Source organism: Vanessa atalanta, chromosome 27 (assembly GCF_905147765.1).
Source record: "Vanessa atalanta chromosome 27, ilVanAtal1.2, whole genome shotgun sequence".
Classification (NCBI taxonomy): domain Eukaryota; kingdom Metazoa; phylum Arthropoda; class Insecta; order Lepidoptera; family Nymphalidae; genus Vanessa; species Vanessa atalanta.
The window spans coordinates 1,041,558-1,059,283 of NC_061897.1; the positions used below are offsets into that span (position 1 = coordinate 1,041,558).

General features: G+C 36.1%; 1 protein-coding gene across 3 annotated transcripts in view; it reads right to left on the reverse strand.

Moving 5' to 3' along the window:
* Nucleotides 1–10,746: 10,746 nt before the first annotated feature.
* The window catches only part of LOC125074284 (adenosylhomocysteinase-like 1), a 54,913-nt gene continuing 47,933 nt past the window's right edge, over nt 10,747–17,726 (reverse strand). For all 3 annotated transcript variants that reach the window (XM_047685574.1, XM_047685576.1, XM_047685575.1), the window contains 9 exons: nt 17,241–17,443; nt 15,253–15,391; nt 14,373–14,543; nt 13,984–14,116; nt 13,400–13,526; nt 12,798–12,875; nt 11,882–12,061; nt 11,641–11,808; nt 10,747–11,554 (listed from right to left, as the gene is read on the reverse strand). In XM_047685574.1, the coding sequence (XP_047541530.1) occupies nt 11,396–11,554; nt 11,641–11,808; nt 11,882–12,061; nt 12,798–12,875; nt 13,400–13,526; nt 13,984–14,116; nt 14,373–14,543; nt 15,253–15,391; nt 17,241–17,443 (1,358 nt within the window). In that variant the 3' untranslated portion in view covers nt 10,747–11,395. The remainder of the gene's footprint in view (nt 11,555–11,640; nt 11,809–11,881; nt 12,062–12,797; nt 12,876–13,399; nt 13,527–13,983; nt 14,117–14,372; nt 14,544–15,252; nt 15,392–17,240; nt 17,444–17,726) is intronic.

Here is a 17,726-nt window from a genome sequence, read left to right on the forward strand (position 1 = left end):
TGTATATGAATTCCATTAAAAATAGACATTTCAATTATCACTGATTTGCTTTAAATATTGTATCCTTCGATTTGTTACAATGAATATAAAACGCATGTTAAAAAAATATGTCAAAGGTAAAAATTATACCGCAGATCTGTGACAATTTTAATTATAATATACTTAATAGGAAATACGTCCTCATAAACTGATGAAGCAGTTGTTAGTAAGTTAGTTAACCTTTGACTAAATCACCTCAATTTCTTTAAAGGATAATTTCTCATTGTTTCTCTCACCGGTCTATGTTTCAAACGTATCCAAAATATTAAAAAAGATTTAAAAATAAATGAAAACATTGAAGTGAGATATTAAAATTTCACAATGTTATCAAATAACTGAAATGTAAAATTTTTTTAATATCTTCGTGCGTATAGACTTTAATAAAACAGGATATGTTGATAAAGTTTTTAATTGTAAATATTATTTATCAATACTGAATAATAATCAATCACATATTGCCTATCAAAATGTCTAGTTAGATGTTAACTATTAATCTTATTATTATTAATAATAATACCATTACCGTAGAACGGCCACGTTCTGTGAAATAATAAGATTTATAACACTACATCAGCAGTCTGTTGAGATTATGGACGGATTTCCCCAAAGCCTTGAAGGCTCCGATCTGGGGCGACAAATTTTAGGGGACGGGATAACTTAGTTGTTCAGATTTTTTTAGAATCAAGCGTTTAAAAATTCAATAATCAAAATCAAAATATTCTAACTATGAGTATTTGAAACGGGATATTTACCATGTTTTTATTTCTTTTTTTTGGCTAACACGAGTTGTTGTCTCGCGAACAAGACATTCGTAGATAATGTCGAAATATCGACCTCCACCAAATAAAAATAAAAAACATACATAACATAACATAAGCAGCCCGTAAATGTCCCACTGCTGGGATAAAGGAGGAGTTCTCCCTTTGAGGAGAAGATTTGGAGCATATTCCACCACGCTGCTCCAATGCGGGTTGGCGGAATACACATGTGGCTGAATTTCGTTGAAATTAGATACATGCAGGTTTCCTCACGATGTTTTCCTTCACCGCCGAGCACGAGATGAATTATAAACACAAATTAAGCACATGAAATTTCAGTGGTGCCTGCCTGGGTTTGAACCCGAAATCATCGGTTAAGATGCACGCGTTCTAACCACTGGGCCATCTCGGCTCTTATAAAAAACATGGTAAATGTTAATTTAAAATCTTATACAAAATACTTTTTATTCAAGTAGGCATAAAAACACATTTGCATCGTCATGTTACACTATTGAATTAAATGTGAAACTCCCACCGGTTCGGAAAGTAGTAAATTAAGTATATTGAGAAGAACCGGCAAGAAACTCAATAGTTACGCTTGTATTCATAATGAGGACATGACAACTCTTACGACAAAACTAAATTGAATTTTTCGTGCTTTACATGAAGTCTCTACTGCAGCAATCCCCGCAGGCAAGAAAGACCAACGAGACTACAAGCGCACTTCTCTTCCGAAGGCTTCCTCGTTTCATATCCGGGAACGTTAACATTGTAATGTTTAGGCTTCTAGTAAGTATTTCATGACAGCAAAACCCATTTTTTTATTGACCAATCAACACAGTATCTCAAGCATTATGGGCCTGTCAAGACCAACTGGGAGGAAGATTTACCTCGGAGTTATTGACAGCAACATAGTATTCGTGGAGGTCAAAAGCTTTACCTTACCTTACGTTTATAGAATTGTGTCAATTATGATTTTTCATAAATAACAATATATTTTCAATTTAAGTAGATAATGATATAAATGTATATTTAATAACAAGGAATTCAACTTAGGCATGTAAAATTCTTTTAATATTTTCATAACAATGATATCTTAATGGATCTAAAACAAAATCAACTCTTCCACTGATTAATAAAACAAGCGTAGATTAGGTGATTCAGAGATATTATTTAATTAACATTATTATTATTAATTACTCTATATTGCAAATCAAAACTAAAATATACATAAGGATCTATATAAGTGAGAGGTGCAGCAGATGGAGATATCGTTGAAACACTGTCCTCAGTGGTATGGCTTTGAAAGTCGACCTGTTTTGGTACCACCCACTCATTGTACATTCCTTGGACAAATAATAATCCTTAGTTTTGTTGTGTTCTAATGTGAAGGGTGATTAAGCCGGTGTGATGATACAAGATACATAACATATATAGTGACCAATGTTGACGTCGCATTGGCTAATAGGTCACCTGTTGGTAAGTGGTCATCTCCTATTAAGGGAAGGTAAGGTAAGGTAAAAAGGATACATTAACCTCTAGTCACTTTATTTCAATAAAGCAAAGGCTCGCGTCGGAAATAGAGCTGAGATGATCCAGTGCTTAGAACCCGTAGATCTTAACCGAAGTGACCGTATGTCAATTTCTTACATAACCCATGCGCCACCAACTCTGTGCTGTGTCACTACTTCCCTTGTGCTTGTAATTAAACTTGCTTTCTCCTTAATACCTGATCACAACAATACCAAGTATTACTGCTTGGCGGTAGAATATGCACTGAATGGGTGGTACCTAAATAGGCGGGCTTGCTCAACGCTCTACTATCAAGTAAAAACAGACTTAGAAATGGCCATTGTGGAACGCCTTATAACCAAGAAAATACGCTAACATCAAACTTATACCAACTACTGCTAAAAGCTACTGGAAACCGATTGTCTTGTATGGGCATGTTATGCGTAATAAGGAGCATGTTGTGAGAAAGCTCTTGAACATGATGGATGGATGCATGTGGATGGATAGAGGTAGGGGACGACCAAAGAAACGATGGGTGGATTGTGTGAAAGGCGATATGTTTGGAGAGAATGTTACTTGTGTGATGACGTCAGACAAAGAAGTATGGAAGAAGATATGCTGCGCGGAACCCAAATAAAATTGGGATAAGGGTCCTGCCCTTCCCGTCGACAACGGCGTCCTAAACCGAGCTCGGCCTCCCAGGACCTAGACCGCGAGTATTCTGAGCCCTTAACGAAGAAAAGTGAAGTAAAAATTGTGGACGAAAATTGTAAATAATCGTATATTCTACAAATTTTATAATCAATGAAAATATCATTCAATGCGCAAGCGAGATATTTAAGAAAATCCAAATTTTACGACCTTTGACCTTTGAAACGTAAAACGTAAAAGGGTTAAGGTATGCAAAATTTTGTCTTTTATCTTTGATCCAGACTACTGAAGACTGTACGTTACGTTTACGGTACGGTTTGCCGTTGAAAATAAAATAAATCGAAATTAAAATAAATCATATATACATATAATAAAATTGGAGTGTCTGCTTGTAATATTAAAATAACCCATTTACTAAATGCATATGTATGTACATATAACAAAATAACATTTTTTACAATTTTTGTCTGTCTGTCTGTCTGTTTGTTCCAGCTAATCTCTGGAAGGGCTGAACCAATTTCGACGGGACTTTCCCTGGCAGATAGCGGATGTAATAAGGAGTAACTTAGGCTTACTTTTATTTTAGAATTATAAATAGAATATATAATTTGGATATTGTAGCGTGAGTTAATTCAAGCTACAATATCCAAATAACTTAAATTCAAACAATGTGCACGAAGTCGCGGGCACAGCTAGTCAACAATATTATTATTTCCAATTAATGTCCTAGTTTACAGTCCTAGACTCAAACTTATTCAGCCTTTCATTGAATCAGTACTTACATTAGGTTTTTTATACCAGATATAATTTTAAAATTTAGGGTAAGGACGAAAATAAAAGTCACAAATCCACAGTTGATTTATTTATTAAAACATGGCAACAATTAACTTATTCGTCTACTAATTACATCCGGTTAGGCTTTTGTTTAATTTTACTTTATATACCTCTCCTATACATGCTAGTTGGGGGGAACATATACGAGTAATAAAATAAAATACCCGATCGAAATATCAGCACGAATCAAATACAATATAAAGCGAAAAAAAAAATGTCTTATAAATAATAGCTTGAAGTTGTTGATCAAGATTGCTTGAACTTTCTCCGCCATCTTAAAAAAGGGGGTAAATTTTGATATAAACAAGCTTCTCGATCATGCAAAAATTGCAATGATGAATTTATCCATTAAATTTTTACGCTTTACAGTTAGTTAGTAAAGGTTATATGACTTTTTTCTCGTACCCTTGCTCGCGTTAAAATATCGATGGATAAAAAAAAGCTGAAATACTTTTTCTACCTTTCTCTTTTCTTCGTCTACGATATTAAACGCCGTTAAACTATTATAACTATTTAAATAAACCAATAAATTATGTATGAGCCGAGATGGCCCAGTGGTTAGAACGCGTGCATCTTAACCTATGATTGTGGGTTCAAACCCAGGCAAGCACCACTGAATTTTCATATGCTTCATCTGTGTTTATAATTCATCTCATACTCGGTGGTGAAGGAAAACATCGTGAGGAAACCTGCATGTGTGTAATTTCAACGAAATTCTGCCACATGTCTATTCAACTAACCCACATTGGAGCAGAGTGGTGGGATATGCTCCTTACCTTCTCCTCAAAGGGAGAGGAGGCCTTAGCTCAGCAGTGGGAAATTGGTATTGGTAGAATCTGCATTACGAACCGGTGGTAGTTTCACTTAATATAGTTTATTAAATGACGATTCAAAAGTGCTTGTAAAAGCCTACTTGAATAAAGTATATTTAAAGTAAAATAAAATGCGTAATTGTTGTGACAATATTTTGCGTGGCACATTGCACAAAGCCGAGAAATTTATCAGTAGTTCTTCTAAGGTCAGAGTATTTTCTTTTCCAAACCAGTGATATATGATTTTTAAGTCGTGTATATTATTATTAATAATAAATTAAAACGTCTTAATTGCGTTCAGTTCGCCATTGAAAACGTGACAGGTATCCGTATATCGTATAAAAAAATCACGCAAAACACAAGGTCGTTGTATCGTATTCACCACAGAGTATAAATTTTGTTAGAGATGGCACAAGACGTGTAATAAGCGCATCAATTTTGCGTATTAATCGACCACAATTAATTATTATTGTAAATAAATTATGTTCGCCAAATACAGACTAGATGTTAGAAGCTCTACTCTAAATCGCGCTATCGTTGTACAGTCGGGGTAAGAAAAGGTTCGTCACCTTAAGATCTATTTTCTTGTGCTCAGTATGAGCGATAACCTGCTCTACCGATTGAGTAGGACATATTGCGTCGCCATGTCATTATAAGTCAGTCGCATCTAGCAAAGATTATAATAGCGTTTAAAAGCTATAATAATGCTTTAGATTCAAAAGGTACTAAGAGTTTACGGCTTTGATTTGAAAACTGACGAAGGTTTTCGTACTCTGACTGTACCTTTTCGAATTGAATTAAAGCAAAATCTAATTTTAATAGTGGTGTAATATTACGACTCGCTCAGTGACGCTGTACAGGCCACTTTGGCTGACAGTTACTTTCCATTCGAAAGAACGTTAAGTGTGTTTAGGTTTAACGGAACGCGTAATATTGACAGGTGACAATACAGTGAAGCACCGTTGAATTAGGTATTAGTAAAGTTTGTGTGTTTTTAATACACTCAGCAAGGATAATAGCATGTGTCTCGTGATATAACGCCATGTGTAGACCACCAGCTTAATTAAACAAAGTTGTTTTTTTATTGTAAGCTTAGAATTAACAAAAAATATATCGTCGTTGCGCCTGCAAAAGTCGCTATGTGTTTTTTTTTTCTTATTTTTAGATTGTTATGCCGTTTTAATCGTACGTACTGTAAAAACAGTTTTTGTGATAACTTCAATAATTTAAGTTTTAAAATGTAGTGATGTAACTTTTATATATCGGAAGCTACATAAATTGAAATAACGGCATAAAAATCTGAAAAAACAACACAGCGACTTTTGCAGGCGCAACGACGATATAATAATTGAGTTTGAGTTTTGAGTTTACATAAACATAAGCAGCCCGTAAATGTCCCACTGCTGGGATAAAGGCCTCCTCTCCCTTTGAGGAGAAGGTTTGGACCATATTCCACCACGCTGCTCCAATGCGGGTTGGCGGAATACACATGTGGCTGAATTTCGTTGAAATTAGACACATGCAGGTTTCCTCACGATGTTTTCCTTCACCGCCGAGCACGAGATGAATTATAAACACAAATTAAGCACATGAAATTTCAGTGGTGCCTGCCTGGGTTTGAACCCGAAATCATCGGTTAAGATGCACGCGTTCTAGCCACTGGGCCATCTCGGCTCGGTTTTGAGTTTGTGGCAGCATATTTTAAATTTTTACTTATACGTTCAAGATACTTTTTGAAATCAAATGTTTTAGTAAAGGACGACCGTCATCAGAAAATCGTTATAATTACGATTACGAACACAAATAGAATCGTACAGTAATCTGTGGCACTTCTACACTCACAAATCTATGACCGGAGCCCTTAATCTAAACGATTAAATACATCGATTACATGGAATTGTAGTGATCATCTGATAGTGATGTTTCTATCAATCGATTATTATCGATGATGCTTTACATTAAATAATACATTAAATACTCAACGTTAATATTTTGTAACGTGTTCCCGTCCGCGGATTATTTAGCGTACGGGAGAGGGGTGGCGACCGTCAGATATTCTGTTTTAGAATAAACAAATGATAAGCGATTGCTCGTAATTCTCTTTTTTCTCTTAATATATACTAAACTATAAATGTTTTATTTTGTTTTTATTGTCATTTCTTGTTATTATTTTTAAATTTTAATGTATGTTTTGTGTATCTTATGGGTTTGAAATTGCCTGGAACAAAAAAAAAAAAATTTAATTTTTTAGTATTAATTTATACTTAAATAAATTAGAAAATACTCTAATTAATAACCTTCCGTAATATAATGGTAAAAAAAATGAGTTTTTTTAATTATGTACATATGTTTATTATCGCGAAAGGATTAAAAGACTTTTGATAAAAACAGTAACTTAACGACTTTTAAAAGAAATCTTATTAACAAAAATAAACAAAATACTTTGAGAAATAGTGTTTATTTTTATATTGTAATTAGAGATCCAACTTTTAATCTTAGTATAATTAAAATCTATCACCCGTATTTTCAATGACGCTATGAATTAAAATTCAACCTTGTCATACGGTCACGTCTGAAATAAACGATATAATCTTTACAGCTTAGTCATTAATTAACTCTGCTTATTTTTTTTTTAACACGATACCCATGTTATGTGGGTTCCGTACCATCAAACAATACTAAAATATTGACCAGTTTTTCGGATATACTACAATGTGCTTCTTCCCCAATTTCATGACTTTAAATCAACGGGAAATACCTATGCGTTTGATTTAATAAACTATGGGAAAAAAAACATACGTACGACATAAACGACCAAATCTATTGATGGTGTAAATTTGAGGTTCGATTTCGAAGCTCCAAGGGACCTCAGACCTCAGTATTTGGTGTTAATTTCAACTTTATAGCTCCACGCATTACAAATAAAAAGGATCTTAATGGTTTGTAAGACAGACAGACGTACAACGAAGTGATCCTATAACGGTTCCTTTTCATTTAGAGGTTACGGAACCCTAAAAATATTTATCGCTAATCCACAGCTGTTTGAACTTGTAAAACATGCAGTATAAATAATATTAAATTAATAAACCTCTCCCCCTTTTTCAAAATGCTTATTGGTTTGTCCGAACACCACGAAAGTAAATACGTACCAGGGTTTTATACGATATTTTTTGTAACTCTACAGTACTTCGACTTCAATACCGTTCAGCCTATTGGAATTATTATGTACACAGTCAGGATGCCTTGCCTCGTTTTGTTATTATATATACTTAGATGTATATATAAATATTTCTTCTTCTATCCGACAATTTAACTCAGTTTTACTATTTATGGTAACTTACCATAATACTTTATTATATAATGTACATTCCACGAAACGAGCTCCCAAAGGGAATTGCCCTTTTGCGCAAGTTGGTAATACGCGTGACCTTCATTGGTCAAATAATTTCTTAGGATGGTCTCTTTATCTCTAGCAGCGCGGATCAACCAATGAGGTGCGAGTATTTTGTGCCCTAGGAGTTCGACTCGTGGAATGGACCTTTTTTTAATATTATTTTTCTGTAGGCAAATAAACGATGGAGATATTTTTATCGTTAATTCGTTGCCACTTCAAAGTTACATATATTCGATCACGGATCTGTCACGAACAGAATCTTGCCGAATCAACATAAAATCATGTGTGATATTCAGAACGAGGTAACCACCAATGAAAATTCTACATTATATTATAATCGGGTATTTTATTGAGAGTTTGGGATAACATTTTATATTCAATTTATATATAATAACCTGCTTATATAAAAAAATTGTACCTTGTATACATAAAGCAAAAATATATAGTCGTTTCGGTATCATTATTAGACATATGAACAATTCTCTTGTTAATAAAGGACGTACTTTGAACAAAATATATGTAGTAATTTAATTATTAATGATTATAAAATTCCATCACTCTCGAAAACCAATCAGACGGGAACTCCGACTGTATAGAGTTCGGATACAAATCAATGCCTTTCTAAACCAGTGATGGCCAAAGTCCGTCCCGCCGAGGGTCCATCGCCATGGATAGTATATGGGCCGCTATAATTACGTTTTGACGATCGGGAAGTATAAAGTAGATGCACATCCTATAGGTGAGGCTAAACTGGCCGCGCAGTTCCAGTGCTGCGTAACGCGCGGCGCCAAGCGTGACCGAGAGTCACAGGCGTCACACACAAGTGTTTAATGCTGTAATGGTTTTTTATAATATTATGATTATAAGCTTTGACGCAAAATGCATTTTACTAAATCTGACCTACTACTGCAGAAGAGGGCTATTCGGGCAATTTATAACCTGGTCCCAAAAGATTCGTTAAGAGGTAAATTTAAAGAAATTAAAATAATGACTGTCGCTTCTCAATTTGTTTTTGATAATGTTATGTATGTACGCAAAAACATAAATGATTTTCCCAGAAATTGTGACGTACATTCTATTAACAATAGGAACAAGAATAAACTTGTTACTCCAAGTACCCGATTACACAGGGTTAGTAACTCTTTTTTGGGGCAATGTATACGTTTTTACAACAGGATCCCAGAAAACGTTCAAAATTATTCAATTATAAAATTCAAAAGAGTCGTTAAAGAGCGTTTGTGTGCTAAAGGATATTACAACACTAATGACTTTTTAGTTGACTGTATATTGAATAAAGATTTTTGACTTTGACTTTTGACTTTGACCCTCGTCTAGATTTTATTAAAATTTGTAAAACTAGACCCCACCCCCCCTTCGTAAAGTTTGCCCACCACTGTTCTAGACGGAATAAAAATAATTGCTCGGAATACAAACAGACCACGGGATCCACAACAAACTTACAAGGTGTCCATCATAGAATGTCATCCCAAACTAAACAAAAATAAAAACATTACCATACACAAAAACTAGCAATTCCTGAGCTGAATTCATACAAATCACATAAACACGTGCATGCGTTAAAAACGAGTGCACGTTATATTACGACAAACTATTACATGTAATATATATATATATATATATATATATATATTCGTTTTAACTATGTATATATCACCGTAAAATTGTAAATACCGTTAGATTATAAGCTATCTCGTGAGATTGTAAACTGTCGAAAGATTGTGAACGGTTGTTCAAATTACAATAAAACATATACAATTTCGATTGTTTATAGTATTTCGGTTAGGTTAGGTTAGAGTTTTTATAATTTAACTTTAATTTATTTCGATAGATCATAATCTACCGAAAAGTAATGCGTTAAATTGTAAGCAGTATGTTACGGTTCACAATCTCGCGAGATAGATTATAATCTAACGATATTTACAATTTTACGGTGACATATACAAAATAACTTAGTTAATTAAATAAAAATAAATAAAAATTAAATTAAAAACATTGCCAGTTACAAAATATCACAAATACGACTATAAAATAAGCACAGTACATTGATGTGCTTCGGAATTCGTTTATTTTACAATTTTAGTCTATTTTAGTTTCACGAACATGTAATAACTATATTTAACTAAACATTTAATTTTTCACATAACTGAAATAAAATATTCTACAATAATATATAATAAATAATTACTTAAGTTTAAAATTAAGATGTTACTTTATTTAATTAAAACAAACACTATTTTAAATTAAAAAATGGTATACATTAAAATATTACAGAAATAAATTATTTAGTAACTTGGATATTTTTTAATAAAAAAAATACCAATTTAAAAAAATATAACATTTACGTAAAATATATTTAAAAAAAAATAACAGTACAGATATTTATGTAAAATAAAATCGAAATGTTTAATCATAATAAAAAAAAAAACAAAATGGCGGAATGAACAAATCGTACACAGATTATATTTACATGTGTAGCCAAAGTTATAGGAGGCTATAAATCATCCCCACTTAAATTAAATCGGCGAATATTTTAATATTTAATTTTAACAACGCTTTGTTTTTTTATACGGTTGGCGGTAGGTGGTCACCACCGCCCATAGACATTGGCCATTCCTTACTTCGCCAATGCGCCACCAACGTTGGGAACTATGACGTTATGTCCCTTGTGCCTGTAGTTACACTGGCTCTCTCAACCTTCAAACCGGAACACAACAATACTGAGTATTGCTGTTTGATTGTAGACTATCTGATGAGTGGGTGGTACCTACCCAGACACATATCTTCACCACCATGTTATGTCCCTAGTTCCTGTAGTAGCACTGTGTGACGGAATGAGGTGATGATGTCGTCCAGACCGACTACGGTCACACCAGCCAATCTCAAGGGAGACCAGCCAAATACGCAGGACATACAACAGTGCACAAGTGTGTGCACACACACAGATACACTCTCTATTACCACACTCCCGTAATCCGACATGACCGGGAAGAGTGAGAACACAAGAACGTGTAATACAGACAAATAAACAAATTTGACAGCGAATTGACGCGATATCATTGGTCGAGAGCTTGAATAATCTGTGGTATTCATTATGGCTACACATTCAAAAATATCAAAATATATAAGAAACAATAAATTATAAAGTACGTAACTAAAATAATATTTTAAACACTTTAAAAATATATATTATATCTTAAATATTTGTCTGGCGATAGATATATTACATCAAAAAAATACCTGAAAATTAAATATTAAATAATAAAAAAATTAAATATATTATGGCTTTTTTTTACAAACTTTTCGATACTTAAAAAAATAATTTGTACCCCAGTGAAAAACTAGAAGCTGAAGCGAATCTAGGCAGTCGGTCTAGATTAATACCTATAGTAGTTGGGTTTGAACGGCCCCACTTTATTAAGACCTAGGTATTTCGCCTGCTCGTCCGTTAGTTCCGTCAGGTGAGCGTCGAACGTCGGGAGATGTAAGCTCGCTACGTACTCGTCCATCTTCTTCGGTAGCAGGTATACGTCTGCCTGAAATTGGATATTACTTTTAAGTATCCGTCCCAAGTTAACATATTTCTTACGGTATCGGTGGTACACAGGAGCAGGGCGCGGACCTTGTAGCGGTGCTGCGGCGCGTTGTAGAGCTCGATGAGCGCCAGCGCCTGCGTGGCGGCCGTCACCGACACCACGAAGGACGGCAGCGACGAGCAGCACAGGTTGGCGAGCCGCCCCTCCGCCAGCAGCACGATGCGCTTGCCGTTGCCCCAGATTATGTGGTCCACCTGCGGTACCACGGCATAGCATAGGATAGTGTGGCGGGACCGAGTGGACGTAACGTATCCGAGGGCACCTCACCTGACTCCGGACCCTCTCCCAGAGCAGGTCGGGCGTCCTCAGCGAGTGCACGTCTATTTCCGTGTTGCTGTGCCCCATGTTGCACACGACGCACCCGTTCTTCATTCGCTCCATGTGTTCCCGTGTGACGACGCCTTTATTGCCCGTTGCAGTTATCACGATGTCCACTTGCCTTATTACCTGTAAAAAATTGAGTTACACTTTATACATTTATACTATTTTTTTTCACCTGAATCAGCCTGAATTCTTTTTTTTTACCTACCATAGACATCAACGCAATGAGAACCATTCCTAACCTTCAACAGTTTGTAATTCTGCTAGAATAGCGAAATGTATCCTAGAGCTGTAGTTTAGATATATTAATTATAAGTATCAAGAACAGACGGGTACCATGTGTTTAATTTTTATTTAAAGTTCATTTCATACTATGGAAGAATACATCATGAGGTAATCTGCATTTATCTAGCGTGGTCAAGTCCTTAGCCTTTGCGCCACCTTTGCAATCTGACATTTTATCTTGAGCATCACATACAGTCCCTGGGTGATATCCGATTTTTGTGACATCGGTCGTGTAGCGGATATTTGGATTAAATATCGATGTTGACATCCGATCTCAGATATCGGACCGTCTTTGTTTAACTTTACATCGTACGATTTGTGGGAAAGAGATGAAACGAATCGGTTTAACATTCGCTTCATCTCTTTCTCACAGATGGGTTACTGTACAGTTAAAGAGAGACAGGACCAAATTTGCCGCTTTGACGTGCCAGAACGATATTCATAGTTATTTAAATGCTGTGAAAACGGCTACTTCTCAACATCAAATCGGTATTCCGACGACATCCGATATCAGATGTGTTTCGATACACAGGCCTCAGTACACACACAGACGCACAAACCCACATAAGATAATTACCTCATTCAACTTAACCACTCTGAATCCGTCCATGGCCGCTTGCAGCGCGCATATCGGATCTATTTCCGTAACGTACACCTGGAAACGAGCATTGTTAAAACATTACAAATATTAAAATAATTGAGATGGACAGGAATTATTCAAAATAGTCAGTCAGTCAGTCAATTTCCCACCTGATGATGAGTGAACAAAACTGACCATAAACTTGGCATTGTAAGGCTAATGCGTCTCCAACCTTAGGAACAAAGTTATGTATTGTAAGACATAACTTTGTTGTAAAAAAGTTATCGCTGATAGCTCTGCAATACCAAAGCTGGTTTTAAGTTCTGGTAAGAAATGTTATGGAATATGCTCCAAACGTTCTCCTCAAAGGGAGAGGAGGCCTTTATCCCAGCAGTGGGAAAATTTACAGGCTGCTGATGAAGAAAGGTTATAAACTAAGGGTATCTTCATTCCAGGATGTCCTGTTTTAAGATCACTTTTGGCCTTGATCCCTTACGTGTATCATAAACTTGACCTTCAATGACGTAGAATACCGCTGGTATCCCACATTAGCAGAACCCCCCCTAGCGGTGACCGATACGACACCGTGTAGTACTCACAACGCATCCCAAAGCCTTCAGCGCCTGACAGCACCCCTTCCCCACCTCGCCGTACCCGCACACGACCGCTTGCTTCCCGCCGAACATAAGATCCGTACTGCGTTTTAAAGCGTCTATGATGCTCTCCCTGAAAAATGGAAGTGTTTTTATAGATATAATTTTATTCAATAGAAATCTTTTTATGAAAAAGACACTGGCGACATCAAAAATGGTTACATAACAAAAATGTTGCTATTATATAAAAAAATACAGGCACAAATGATATAATCCCGTCGCAGTTCCCAAAGTTGGGTTAGTAATTGTTACTCCGTCACGGTAGCATGCGAAAGCGATCCTGTGGCGCCTGCCGAAAAGAGTAGGGTTTTCCGGTGTACGAGGCGTCCTGGGCACCGGTGAGTCCCACATAACCCCCCCCCCTCCCTAATTCACCCGTAGTACGTGAAAAAAGTAATACTCGTTAATCCTTACGGCGTCAATGTTCAAGGGCAATGGTAATTTACAATTAGATGGCCCATTGGCATGTTTACCTACCCAGGTGAAAGTGGTTACTTTTTCGATCATGAAAAATTCATATTGACACTCACCGACAAGAGTAGAGATTGTCGAACTTAGTCTTCGTGACTGAATCGTTGACGTTCATCGCCGGCACGCAGAGCTTGCCCGCCTTGCTGAGCTGGTACAGCCTGTGGACGCCCGTCACGCTCTCTTCCACTATACCTATCAATATTAATTGTGCGTTTATTCGGGACTGTAGTCAATATGGGACGTTTCAAAGAGAACTAAAGAACTTCTGCAAATATGTAATAGCTCTACTTAAAAATGTTGTTTTACAGAGTATCATATAAAAATGTTTATAAACCGAATTTAGGAGTCCATTGTAAACTAATGCATAATCTAAAAATAAAAAATAATTTCAACTATTATTTGATTTTTAGTACTAAAAAGGTTCTTTCACAATTTCCTCGAGCCTAACCTTTAATTTGCTTGAAGGCTGTGGCGTGTTTCTTAAGCATTAGATGCGTGGCGTCTCCACCGTCGTCCAGGATCATGTTCGGTTGCCAGGCGGTCGTGGGTGTACTGCACTGGTCGATGCACCACCAGAACGCCTCCTCGCTCTCACCGCGCCACGCGAATATTGCAAAGCCTGTATGAAATACAGAGTTACTGTAAGTGTCCCACTTTTGGAACTGGATTGGACCTTTTTCCAACACGCTGCCTCAATGCGGATTGGTGAATACACATGTGGCAAGTTTTAATTCACATGCATTCACGACGTTTTCCTTCACCGACGAACACAAACTGGACTATAATCAAAAACAAATCATTATACATACATATGTATACTCAGTGCCCGGGTTGAACGAGCAATTTTCAGTCTAATTTCACATGCTCACCACTGGATCATGTCGGCTTTATTTCTTACCAGTTTTCGCCAGAGGCTTCGCCCAGATGTTACGGGTCGGTAGGTTTTAGCATAAAAATGTCCTTTCTTGGGGCTCAAAATTGCCTCACACCAAATCATCATCATCACAAATAAAAAACAACATTTATAATATCAGTATAGATATAGTAAAAAGAACAAAAATATTTCTGTCACATAATCAAATGGATTACTAGCCATTGCTGTGTTACTAGTCATAGTAACAGCAATACAGTGCCTTCGTCTATGGTCAGTGGTGACCACTTACCATCAGGTGGCCCATATGCTCGTCCGCCAACCAATGCCATAAAAAAATATATATTAATACTAGTAAGCATTTTTAAGGGTCATGTAGCATACTAAACTCCAACTTGTAAATTCTTGGTCCAATCTTGGTTAATAAACATTAGTAGACAAAATATTACAAGATTACCTGCATGTGCTAAAGCGGCGGCAACTTCGTTCTGAGTGCTGTATATGTTGCAGGCCGCCCAACGAACTGTAGCGCCTAATGCTGCTAGCGTTTCTATGAGGACAGCCGTTTGAGCGTTGATGTGAGTGCAGCCTACGATCTGAGGAGAGAAGAATTATCAAATTATTTCGAAGTGGGATATCTTTTCACAGTCATAGTAAAGATTAGAGAGACGGAACACGTAAATTTTAGCCGAATTCACTAACTATGCGTGTACTCAATTTATGATAGTCAAACAATTCGTGGTCACCGGTTAAAGGAAATGACGTGGACGTGGGAACCTACATATTGTGTCAAATGAAATTCTGCCACATGTATACAGACTAAAACGCTATGAATGAACCGTGGTCGATATGCTTCGAAACCCAATAATGGGGTGATTTTTCACGAGTATTGAGTTAAACTTTCTTATAATTTAATAATACGCTAACTACTTAAACTATTTTCTACAAAATCGATACGATATGATATACCAATCATGGAATCTAAGATATAAGGAGACATATTACACAGACATTACTGAGTTTACAGAGTTTACTCATTCCTCAAACCAGTTAACACAATGATACAAAGAAATCTATATGATTATTGGTTTTTATTATAAAATGGGAGGATGGTTGATAAATTTTCCACCTCTAAGTGGTCACCATCGCACATAAACATTGGCACTGTAAGATATAATAACCAACCCTTACATCATCAATGCGTCACCAACATTCGTAACTAAGATCTTATATCGTTTATGCCTGTAGTTACAATGGACTTTCAAACCGGAACATTACGATACTAAGTATTGCTGTTTGTTGGTAGAATACATGAAGCAAAGTTTTAAAATAAATAATGGGCTTCTCTACATGTATAGTTAATATACGTACAACAAAATTGATCCCATTAAATATATGAAATTCGAGTATAATTTTGCATTCAAAACGAAACCAAAAGAATTACTAATTTAACTAACAAGACATAAACTGTACCATCTTAGTAATTAAGGTCTGACATTTTTGGAAAAAACTAAACTGCATCCAAAATATCAAAAATTTCGATGCTGTCGTTATGACGGGAAGCTTAATTAATACACCGGTTTAATCAATTCCTGGATATCGGCCGTCGTAAATCATCGTTGTAACCCAAGCGCTTGAATTATTTAGGTTGCCAGTGCAAACGGAATGGCAATCCTATTTGTTACGTCACACTGCTGTGCAAATACATTGTGTTGTAATTGATGGTCCAGTGGTCGAAATATGTGAATCTTGATTTAAGATATTGGGTTTAAATACGCTAGAAATACTTGCCTATCGTGTATCATATTAACGAATAGCAGTCCAGCCCCATTATATCTTATTATTTCTCAATTTGTGCAATACTTTGAATAGCTGTATTGCAGGTTGATGGATGAGTATACATAACCTACTACGCATAAATAATTATACCAGATTCTTCGTAGTAGTACTTTGTGAAATACCGCCTACTCATCAAATATTACCACCAAACAGTAGTGTTGTAGCATTCCGATTTGTAGGTCAGTGGGCTAGTGTATCTAAAGACACAAGCCATAACATTGTAGCTCCCAAGATGGTAGCGCACTAGTGATATGAGTACCAATGTGGATGGGCAGTGGTAAACAGTTACCATCAAGAGGCCCCTTTGCCAGTCGGACTGTCTATATGACATTAACAAATGTATATTCCCATCGCCCATCGCTGAGCTAAACAATTGGATTATCCTCCTTGTGTTGTTTCGCTCCATTAATAACGATTAGATTTAATTTGGAACACTCTCAAGTAGTAAAGACATGAACATTGATCTGGCTCATTAAGTTTCATAGACAATAATATAATATAAAATAACTTTACATTTAATCCAACCCTGTAATTTAACATGACGATTCAAAAGTGCTCTATGAATGATTAGTAACACATCTTACAAAAAAAATAGGCAAGCCTTACCTTAGCATCTTTTAGCGGCTTATCGTCTTTAGCTCTGGCCCTCAAAGCCATGATACCAGGCATCTCCTGCTCAGCTATTTGTATCTCCCTCCTACCGAAGGCGTGCTGTTCCACATTACGAACACAGTATGGTGGATTTGGTTGACCAGCGGCTATGGCTTTCTCGTGGGGCTGGACTCCTTCGTCTTCATCGGACGATGACCCTGAAAAGAAGTTATATATAAATATCTGAACTAATCGTGTTGCCTTGCAACTATGCCAATTTTCATATGCTTTCGAATAAACAAGTTATTCGTGATTTTTGGCAATAACTCTACACTATGGTAATGAATCAGTTGAGATGCCCCATTAGTAACTACACGTTCATCTGAACTAGAGACTTGGGTTCTAACCCAAGCTTCACTATACATGTGGTTATTTATGATGACATCATCATAAATGGTCCTCCTCCTGACCGATTTTGGTCATAGATAGTCTACTAAGTAT